The sequence below is a fragment of the Sebastes umbrosus genome, chromosome 8 (genome assembly GCF_015220745.1).
Source record: "Sebastes umbrosus isolate fSebUmb1 chromosome 8, fSebUmb1.pri, whole genome shotgun sequence".
NCBI classification, from domain to species: Eukaryota; Metazoa; Chordata; class Actinopteri; order Perciformes; family Sebastidae; genus Sebastes; species Sebastes umbrosus.
The window spans coordinates 7,844,377-7,855,925 of record NC_051276.1 but is presented as its reverse complement, the minus strand read 5'-3'; the positions used below and the strand labels follow the sequence as shown (position 1 = coordinate 7,855,925).

The 11,549-nt window shown below is 38.5% G+C and overlaps 1 protein-coding gene across 2 annotated transcripts in view; it reads left to right on the top strand.

The window, feature by feature from the left end:
• Positions 1-1,063: 1,063 nt before the first annotated feature.
• The window catches only part of LOC119492774 (nuclear receptor subfamily 5 group A member 2-like), a 29,891-nt gene continuing 19,405 nt past the window's right edge, over positions 1,064-11,549 (top strand). Inside the window, exons 1-4 of one of the 2 annotated variants that reach the window (XM_037777508.1) lie at positions 1,064-1,336; positions 3,460-3,578; positions 4,027-4,168; positions 4,950-5,593. In XM_037777508.1, the coding sequence (XP_037633436.1) occupies positions 1,315-1,336; positions 3,460-3,578; positions 4,027-4,168; positions 4,950-5,593 (927 nt within the window). In that variant the 5' untranslated portion in view covers positions 1,064-1,314. Of the gene's footprint in view, positions 1,337-3,459; positions 3,579-4,026; positions 4,169-4,937; positions 5,594-11,549 lie in introns of both variants that reach the window. The other variant, XM_037777507.1, reaches the window with a different exon arrangement.

Below are 11,549 nucleotides of genomic sequence, written 5' to 3'. Positions count from 1 at the left end.
AGATATTCATTTATTATTCCTGCAGTGGGGAAATTTGCAGTGTACAGCAGCAAAGGGGATATATAGTGCAAAAAACAAGAAGCATCAGCTAACACAGTAAAAAAAGAGCTAAACAAAGTGTTACAAAATATGAACCATTTAAATAGAAGAAAGTATAAAAATAGGGGCAGTAGATACAGTATTGACAATAAACAGACTATTAACAAAATTGCACAAGTGGAAAATGATATTGCACAGAAATGAAATTCCACCTGAAAATATCAGGTTATTATAATAATAATAATCATAATATTAATTATAAGTGTTATTATTATTATCATTATTATTGATAAGAAGTTTTATTTAATTATAGAAGTATTATTACTGTAACAATAATTCAATACAGCTGTACAGTACACATGGCAGAACTTAATAATAGCCTACCATATTAGGCTATAACCATATCCGGTGTGGTGCATTCAGCTATCAGTTATCGCGATTTAAAAGTAATATGAAGACTAAAAGTTGGTCCATGAAAATGATATTGCACAGAAATGAAATTCCACCTGAAAATATTGGTTATTATATTATATATAATAATAATAATCATAATATTAATTATAAGTATTATTATTATTATTATCATTATTATTGATAAGAAGTTTTATGTAATTATAGAAGTATTATTACTGTAACAATATTTCAATACAGCTGTACAGTATGGCAGAACTTAATAATAGCCTACCATATTAGGCTATAACCATATCCGGTCTGCTGCATTCAGCTATTAAAAGTAATTTGTAGACTAAAAGTTGGTCTATGAAAAATCTCCTCTGCAATTTAAGCTGTGTACACATTTAGGGCAGTTATCTTTTTTTTGTAATAGTCTTTTTAGTCGTTTTGTGCGGTTCTTATGTGGCTTTATGTGTCGAGGGACTCCTCCATCAGCACCGCTCCTCTCTCCTGTCCAGGCATCTCACTGGAGGAGGCAGTGCCAGCGACCATCTGTCACGTGACTCGACCTCCACCAATGGCATCGTGGCAGTCTAACTTTAGTGATAAGGGGAAGCGCAGTAAAGCACGAGAGGACCAAAGGAGTTTCACTCTGAGATCTTTAATGGTCATCATCACACACGCTTTACTGGCCCTACGGTTGGCTCATTTAAAAAAAAAAAACAGCATTATTATTATTATAGACGGTGACCATCCGGATCTGTAGGCTATTGGTCTTTTTTTCTTCTTTAATTGTGTTCTCCTCAGCAGCCCATGCAAGGCTGTAGCAACACCTCCAGGTTCTAAGAATCAGACAATCATCACTGACTGGCTGCTGTGCTCATGTTGGGAGACAAGGCTCACGGTAAGTCTGTCTACTATTCTACTAGTCTGTGTTGTGCATTCACAGCTTGCATATATCCATGATAGATAGGACTTTTTCCTTTGTTCGAGTCAAGAAAAGCAATTTAAACCCACTACATTCAGATAAAGGCCTAAATGTTGAAACAAAGGCTCAATGGCCTGAACCTAATAACTTCCAGGGCATGCAGAGATCCATGCTGTTTAATTATTGAGATGAATAATTGTCTGATAAAAAAGAAATGACAGCATTTTCTTTTTTCCTTTTTTTTTTTTTTTATAGCCAAACACAGTTTTAGCCCTATTATAGAACGGCAACTAACTGAACCAACAGCCCAACAGAATGGCACTTTTAAAGTATGTGAAAAAAAGAATTCAAAATTAAAGTGATACCATAAATTGTGAAATGTTAATTTGAAAACAACATAATCTTTGATAACATCTGATAACAATTTTGCAAAAAATAAATAGGAAATAATACAATATAATAAAAGTATAACTTAAAACGCTATGACTGGTTCTACTACAATATAATCTCTGAAATAAATAAATAATAATAGTTAATAATAGTAATAGCTTAAGGATGTAAAAACACGCGTATAATAATAATAATAATAATAATAATAATAATAATAATAATAATAAAAATAATAATCTTTCAAGATTTGTTTATGTGGTGCTGATGGCGCGAGACCCCCCTATAGCTTGCGTGCAGCCCCGGACTGTTTCACGCGGGGCGAGATGCGCCTCTATATTTCGCGGCCTGCACATCAAACGGCCGCTGATCATTGCGTCCTATTCAGTTCAATTCAACTCTTTATTCTAACAGCCTGTATGGCTTGTTGACGGCAGCGGTATAACACCATATATGTCGCAGCTGTCGCCTACAGAGAGGCCGTTACCTCGCTGCGTCCTGCGGGACAACGAGAAGAGTTGAGCTCCACAGCATGAAGGATCTGCCAATGCTGCTTCCTCCGTCATATTCATCGCTGTGTAGGCTAAACGTTATAGGCGACTGACTGAGTGATTCATTTAACTTCACTTTTTTTTTACACTCACCGATAAAGGTAAGGTGTAAATCTGTCACCTGTCAGGTCGGTGCCATATTATCAGGCAACATCCTCTTCCACAGAGTATAGTCGCTAGAAATAAAACATATTTAAACAAGATACATGACGTGTTCTAATGTGGAGGATTCAGTGGAGGTTAAATTTCACTTAAGCTTATTTTACTGTGGGGATAGTTTGACACCGTAATAAAAAAATCTATAGGAATATATTTGGAGCGGCTTTAAATTGATTGATGGAAATTACCATTTATCAGTGGTATATCGGTGCTTATTCGAGTGGTTTAAACGTCCTTTTTAAATAGTTGTATCTGTTTTATAGGCTATGATGACAGGCCTAGAAATATTTTGGGCAACTTACGTGAGCTTTGATATTTTATTTTATATATATATATATATATATATATATATATATATCATTTAATAATAAATTATAATATAATACATTTTTACATTATATTATAATACATAAATGATAAGTAAATTATTTGTAATAATAAATCATAATTTTTTTTATTAGGCCTATTACTATAATAATGATTATAATTTCGATCAGATAAACACAGATAAAAACATTTTTTAATAAGAAATATAAAAGCTTATTTTTTTCTCTAAAAATGGTTTCTTATTTTTATCCCAGATGAAATATCATTAAATGTGAAAAACAACAACTGGGCAGCACTGAAACTATAGTCAACTAGTCGACTGCATTAAAATTAATGCAAATTACTCAAACAAAATAATTTTATTTAAGTTTAAAGAAGAAGAAAAAAACAGACGGCAAATTATTATGTTTGCCTAATAAAATAATATTGTGACATCACGCTCTTCAAACTGGCGTCTGTCTATCTGAAACACGGACACATTAAATGCACATTTACTGTTTAGGATTCGCTTTTTTTTTTAAATTTTCGTATTTCTCTTTATAAATTACCGACAATAGATTGTTCATGCTATATATTGCATTGCCCGCTTAATTCGTGTGCCGTGTTGACTTTGGGTGTTGCTTGTGTCTGTGTGTGTGTGTGTGTGTGTGAGTGGATGCCACGTGTGTGTACCAGGTGTCACGCTGAAGGTTATGGAATACACATATGATGATGACTTGGAAGAGCTGTGTCCTGTGTGTGGAGACAAAGTGTCCGGATACCACTACGGTCTGCTCACCTGCGAGAGCTGCAAGGTAACACATGGGACCTTCAACACAAATTATAAAAAACATTCTCACCAAACCTTAAACGAATCCAATTACACATTACTGATAGTCCGAAACACCAAAAACCTGTTATACTATTTGCTGTTTCAAAGGATGATGGTCGATGTAATAAATGATCACACCAAACTTTAAAGTAACCATTTGATTCAAATAGTGTTTTATTTAAAAATATTTCTTTCTATTCTAAATGCGTTTTATCCTTCAGGCTACTTAAAAGAAAAACGCACTACATTTTGGCTGCTTCCCTGAGCACTTGCTTTTAACGCACAATATGCCATTATCGAGTATTAATGTATCCAATACAATTATTGGATCATTTGTAATTTTGTAATTGTTGAGGATGCATCCTAAAATGTTTAATACCACGTATAATATTGTCTCCACCGCTGTTTTCTAACGTGTTTCTGTTCCTTAGGGCTTCTTCAAGAGGACAGTGCAGAACAACAAGAGGTACACATGTGCGGAAAACCAGGAGTGTAAAATAGACAAAACCCAGAGGAAGAGATGTCCTTTCTGTCGCTTCCAAAAGTGCCTCAACGTCGGGATGCGGCTAGAAGGTACACTTTACAACCCGTTATTACAATAGATTAGTTCACCATAATAATAATAATAATAATAATACTACTAATAATAATAATAATGTTATCACTAGGTTTATGTTATTATTCTGGAAAAAAAATAAAATCATAGGGATTTAAATTTTTGCCATTGTTACACATTCCTCATTGTGCATTTCAAGGTATTTTAATTCCATCAATAATTCAAATAATATAACTATGCACTTATTGTTTTTGTGTATTCATTTTAAAAGTAATTTTACAGTTGTATCATATGAATACTATTATTAAAACCCTTGAAATATCTTGTGATTTGTGGGTACGGTGGCTCTCATGTTGTTTCCTATATACACATCGGATGGGATTAATTCCCTGACAGCAATGCAGGAAAGCACCTGCTTCCGTAGCAGAAAAAAAGGACACATTCTTGACTTACTGATAAAACCCCAGAGACTCCCCTGTTTTAAATCAAAAGCTCTATTTAGACTACTAAGAAGGAGTAGAGCATGCGCAGGCTCTGGGGGATTCTTCTCAGCCCTAAAAAGGGAAGTATACATGACCAACATGTCTATTATTTACTCTTGTAAGGGATAGTTGGGGATACTGATGAAATGCAAGTTATGATTTTTCTCTCTGCTGTTAAAGTTCAATGCTCATCAAGGAGTCTTTTTTTTTCCAAAGGGGGATCTTGGCAAGTGCATGAAAATTACAGCAGAGTCCCTGTTTCATCTGTAAATCTGTTTTTCACCTCTTGTCTCTTGTGTGACAGCGGTGCGCGCAGACCGCATGCGTGGGGGGAGGAATAAATTTGGCCCCATGTACAAGAGAGACAGGGCCTTGAAGCAGCAGAAGAAGGCTTTGATACGATCCAACGGGTTCAAGCTGGAGAGCGCGGCTCCTCCGCCGGCCTCTCCTCTGCAGGCCGACTACGGCTTCACCGGCACCCTGCACAGCCTACCCACCATCTCCAAAAGTCTGCTCCCATCCACCCCGAGCTCCATCACCCCCACAGACTACGAGGCCAACCTCTATGGACCCCCGTCCCTGGGCATGGCCATGCAGTCCCACGTGCCCCTCGCCGCTCAGTACCAGTACACGGCCTTCCCCGGCAGGGCGATCAAAGCCGAGTGTCCCGACTACACCAGCTCCCCCGAGTCTCTGACAGGATACCCCTACCCAGACATGTACCCCTCGGCCTCGCCACAGCCGCCCAGCCTGCCGCCGCTGGTGCTGGAGCTGCTGCGCTGCGATCCGGACGAGCTGGTGGTGCAGAACAAGATCGTGGCTCACCTGCAGCAGGAGCAGAACGGCCGGGGCCGGCTGGACAAGCCCAGCACCTTCAGCCTCATGTGTCGCATGGCAGACCAGACTCTCTTCTCCATAGTGGAGTGGGCCAGGAGCTGTATCTTCTTCAAGGAGCTCAGGGTGAGTACCCTTCGTCCTATCCATCACGGTCACATAGGCACACATGCTGCACACACACTCCAGATGGTGGAGGATAATGTCACATTTCACAGCTGCACTCTACAATTACTTTTATGCCACAGTCTTTAGGCCAACATTACAACACAGCTTTGGTTTGTCTACACTTCCATTAACCTTGTTTTATACACATTCTCACACAATCCATAAATGTTTGTATTATATCCTACAAAAACAGACATATTTTTTGTGACATTTTTGTGGCATTACAACAGAATTCTGTTTTTGTCAAATAAGAATTAAATTACTGCCACACTCCCAGATCTGAATTCTGGCATGTCTGTACCAACACAGACATGGTTATCCATCAAAAATAATTAGTGTTGCTCATTTATGCTGCAGAGAAGATAGAGGGAAACAAGTTATACACAAATGAAGTGTTGCACGGAAAGATGAGGACAACACAGAGCTGTGGCTCTGCACTGAATCCTCTCTGATTTGTCTGTTTGTTTCGTTCTGTTTGTTATTTCCTTTCACATTCTTTTTTATCACTATTTCTCCTCCAAACCTTGAGACATCTGTGGTCCTAATTTCAGGAATAAACATGTTGTGAAGAAATGTTTCAATAAATCAACTGGTGTCAGGAGTCAAAAATTAGAAAGCTTTCTCCCTGAGCCAGTCTGCTCAGACTACAACAGACCAAATTACTCTGATTAGTCGTGATGTCCATAATCATAACTGTAATTGACCTGTCAATCATAATGTGTGTCCATCTGTTTAGGAATTTACGAATCAAAACTAAAATTTGAAATTCAAAAATGACCAAAACCCAGAAGTGTCCCCTCCCAAAGAGCAGTGAACAAGCGCTCACTGTTGTACCTTTTGAATACCTTCTCCCATCAAACGTGGAAAAAACAAAAACAAGCTACTGAAGAGAAAAAAAAATAAACATTCAAGTCAGCCTTTATTGTAGTAATTCATAGTAGTCTCATTTAAGGCCTCAAATTGTATGAACATATGAAACTTGGGTGAATCCATCAATACAATTGATCCAATCCAATCAAATGCGCAAGCGTGCAATAAGAAGGCCGTTTTTGCTTTTTGTAAATATGCTACGCTCAGAGCTAGTGACAGAATTCAAATTGATAAAGACTGCTTATGGTGGGTGGGAGGGGAGGTGGATGGGTAAAAATTCAGGACTTTCAACAAAGGACACCAGTGTTTTGTTTTACAAATTATTTTAGTGACATTTGTGACGTGTTTTTCGTACTTATGTTATGTTGTTTCCGTATGTATTGTACTTAGTTTACGTACTTATTTTAGGCCCAACCATGACGTTTTTCTTAAACCTAACTAAATGGTTTTGTTGCCTAAACCTAAGTGAGTGTTTTTTTTGCCCGTGACAATGACACGCTATCCTTTTGTGGACTAACCCGTTCTCACTCCCAACTCCTCGCCGTTTGGTTAAGTGCTCCTCGGCATCAGAAACCAATGTACGAAGGCAGCCTTTAGCAACAGCATGTGAAGAACCGAGCCTTCAACTAACTCCAATGTAAACCTACCCACGGCATTATTTGACGGTCTGGGCAAGTGACATAGTATTAATAACAAACGCAAGACTTTCAACCAGGAAACCGGTGTTCGTGTCCCATGTGAAACTAAAAGTAACGTTGACTTATTTTGTCGTCAGTCTTTAGTCACATGCCTCTTCGGTATCGACAGTCCCGTGAGTCCTGTGAGTCGCTAGTCAGTGACGTTAACGTCAACCACAATCGTTTCCTAAACCTACTCTAAGCGGTTGTGTTGCCTAAACTAACTAACTTCCTGTGAAAACAGAAGTTTATTTTGAAAGGACACTATGCATGTAACAAGCGTATATTGACACGCCATCCCTGGTCTGTCCAAAAGTAAAGCAAGAGGGGTACCCCGTGCATCGGTCTCCGATGCTGTGGGGCACTGACGGTATTTGACGAGTTGGGAGTGAGAATGTGTTGGGTGGACAGGCGGCTCTATTACACGCTTTGGCGTGGTACTGGGTTGCTACTTATGAAAAGCTGACTTGAAAGGGGATGTATCATGCTCATTTTCAGGTTCATACTTGTATTTTGGGTTTCTATCAGAATATGTTTACATGCTTTAACGTTCAAAAACACATTATTGTTCTCATACTGTATATGTGTACTGAATATAAATGTATTCACCCTCTGTCTGCAACACTCCGTTTTAAGCGCCTGTCTCTTTAAGCCCCCCTCCCCAAAAATCCCACTCTGCTCTGATTGGCTTGCGAGAAAAATATGGTGCACCTTTGCAAAGATAGTTCTCAAGCCGCGGGCGGTATATTCTAATGAGCCTGCATGTCATGTCATGACATAGGAAGGGGAGCCAAATCTGAATGGCTTGTTGAATCACAGGTTTTCTGATCTAAGCAGCCCACAAAAAAACTGACTGGGTGGTCTTATTTCACAGTTTGTGGGTTGGTACACACTCCAGATACCCAAATGTATGTGCACAAGCACTGAAAAAAAGTTATTTTTTTTCCACGATATGTCCCCTTTAATGGTTGTTTTTAAACGGCAGCTACAGCTGATGTTCTGTTTGCCATTGTGCATGTCCATCACTATAATAATCAGAAGCTTTAGCGAGGATTACATCTTGTTCTTCCTTTATTCCTGTTTAATATTTTCTGTTTGTTACTTTTTCTTTTACAATACAAAATGTTAATGGCACAAACATAACAAAAACATGACTACATAACATTTGCTTTGCTAAAAAGGAATACGAAAGGCTGTTTTAAAACTTGTTTTAGGTCTGTATTACGGTTCACAAGCTTACATGCCTGTAATACATGGATGCATTCAAAGTTGATGACTCATACACCCACAATTCACTCTCCTGCAATCCACTCAGAATGGACTCGCAGCTTACTGTAGGAGCACACACGACACAGTTGGCAACTCCTGATTTTTGTATTTTAAAGATTATTTGAGACTAGAGAGCTGCTTGAGGTATTAATGTAAATGTAATATCAGATTTGACATTTGTCAAAATGAATGTTCACTGTGATGGACTGGCCTACCGAAGTCTTTGCAAGTGGATTTTCATACATGAAATAATGACTGGAGACCAGAAGGGAAAAAAATGTGGTCTGCTTCAGAATAATACTGGAGAGTATACTGTTCATGATTTTAACTAAAACAGTCCATTTATCCATAGTTGGTGTAATACTTACAGCAGATGACGGTCGACATGCCCCCAACATAAAAAAAAAGACAAGAGCACCGGCACCGGAGAAAATGAAATATAGTGCTGTGGACGGGGACGACAGAAAAAAACATATTTTTGCCACTTAAAGGAAAGGCTCACCTAAAAAAAATTATATCTGTTTAAGTGTACGCTATATTTTTAATATTTTCTGACGGTGAACTGAACTGAAAGTGAAATGTATCTATACGGTTTTTGCCATCTAAGCCTGCTGGCTTTGGAAGGAGCATAGACAAGTTTCACTTTATGTTCAGTTCCCTGTCAGAAAGGAGAAGGAAAGAAAAAGCTGTGAAAATATTCTGAATATAGCGTAAACTTAAAGGGACTAAAAGGGATTGATTTTTTTAGGTGAGTCTTTCTTTTAGGTGGCTAAAATACGTTTTTCTGCCGTCCCCGTCCCCAGCACTGTATTGGTTTGCTCCGGTGCTCCTGTCTGTTTCTCGATGCTGGGGGCGCCAAGGGGTCTGACACAACGCGTCAGTATGTGACCAGTTGGGATGAGAAGGTGTTGTATTAGATTATGTTGCATCATAACCATTTACTGTGCTTGTAGGTCATATAAGCTCTGATTCTCAGTTTTAAAACTATAAGGAAGTAATAAGGAATCCATTGGTACTAATCATGTCATACTAGCTTGTTGTAAAGGAGGTTAAATATAGTGCTCCAAACCTATGCTGAATTTTGGCGAGGAAAAACTGGCATGTCCATTTTCAAAGGGGTCCCTTGACCTCTGACCTCTAGATATGTGAATGAAAATGGGTTTTATGGGTACCCACGAGTCTCCCCTTAACAGAACTGACCACTTTATGATAATCACATGCAGTTTGGGGCAAGTCTTAGTCAAGTCAGCACACTGACACATTGACAGCTGTTGTTGCCTGTTGGGCTGCAGTTTGTCATGTTATGATTGGAGCATATTTTTGAATGCTAAATGCAGTACCTGTGAGGGTTTCTGGACAATATTTATCATTGTTTTGTGTTGTTAATTGATTTCCAATAATAAATATCTACATACATTTGCATAAAGCAAGCATATTTGCACACTCCCATGTTGATAAGAGTATTTAATACTTGACAAATCTCAATTTAAGGTACATTTTGAACTGATAAAAGATGTGCTATTAATTTGCGATTAATCGCAATTAACTATGGACAATCATGCGATTAATCGCGATTCAATATTTCATCTAATATTGACACATAAACATGCAACTGTGTTCAATGGACATGTACAAAAATAAATGTTTGTACTTTCTTCCTTATTTCCATTCATGGCAACCGTCACGGATAATGCAGCATAATCTTGAATGTAATGATGTCGCAGCTCTGAAAATATGAGTGCTGCGGTGGAATACTTTCAGCCTTGTAAGGGCAATTCTTCCTGTCTGGTGTTTCCTCGGTGCTGAACAGTAGCTGTCGACACACAGACACATCTGGGGATAATGATAGGACATACATCAATGTCCCACTCCATCGTCTCCAGCACTGTGATTGTGCCACGGACACACTGTTGGACAGTGCAGATGATTGAGTAACAGAGTCCCATGCTGGAGGAATCAATACCGTTGTTGTGGTTAACTGTGCCGCTGCTGACAGTATGGCTGAATACGCCTACTGCTCCGAGTGAAAATGGAGGATTATAATTATTTTCTGACAAATCAGGCCGGTTACACAACAATAAAGAAAACCTTCCTCTGCGAGTCATGATACAATGTGCTGACAAACAAACATCTGTCGACAAGCCATGGTCAGACTGATTCAACCAATTAACAAAAGGTTGATTCTGGCCTTGGTGAGATTTGGTGAGATTCCTCCCAGTCTTTTGATCAAATCGAGTTTATTTACTGAGGTACAGCCGTAGCAGGTCTGCTCCTTTCCTGCTTCACTCATTCACTTGTGTCATTCCCAGGCTTGGATATGGGGTCTTCTACTGCTGGTTACATACTCACAATCTGTTTATAACCCCATTTGGCAGTACTCTTCGCACCTGGGATTTCTATTTAGCTAGAAACTATAATAAGCAGACCTTGATCAACAGAGCTGGATCACTTGTCAGTGTTTCAAATTCCTGCAACACATGTAAAGCTTCTTCTGGTTTCTTACCATGTGGGATTCTCTGCTTGTCACATTAAAGGGTTGGTTCACCCAAAATTACAAAAAAAAGCAGCACATACTGTATGTTGTAGAAACAAGAGAATTGCATAATTGATTTTATCAATATCAATGCTCTGTTGTTCAATGCTATTTTGTTGTCATGTGTGGACGACCAGTAGACTTCAGCTGAATTAGCGCAGGCTGTTCTCATACACAATTTGTAGCTATACCTACGAAAAGTAATGCTCTAGAATCTGATAAATCGAATGTAATCAATTTGTAATCCACGTACTCGTGATCCAGGACAGGTGATTTAAGTAACACTATTTCCGTAGCTATTCTTGCACAAACGTTGACTTATTTGTTGAACTTCCGTACTTAAAGGACCCGTGTGTAATTAGGGGGATAATAAGGCATCAACGCAAATTTATTTAAATTCCACTGTAATTTCTTTATTGCATTAACGCAACTTGCGATTTTTAGGTTGTAGCAGCTCAGTTTTAAAGCTAGAGTGAAGATACTGGTATCATATGAAACTAGAAAAAACCTAAGGAATCCATTGGTACCATGTCATACTAGTTTTTCAGGGAGGAGGCTTAATAAC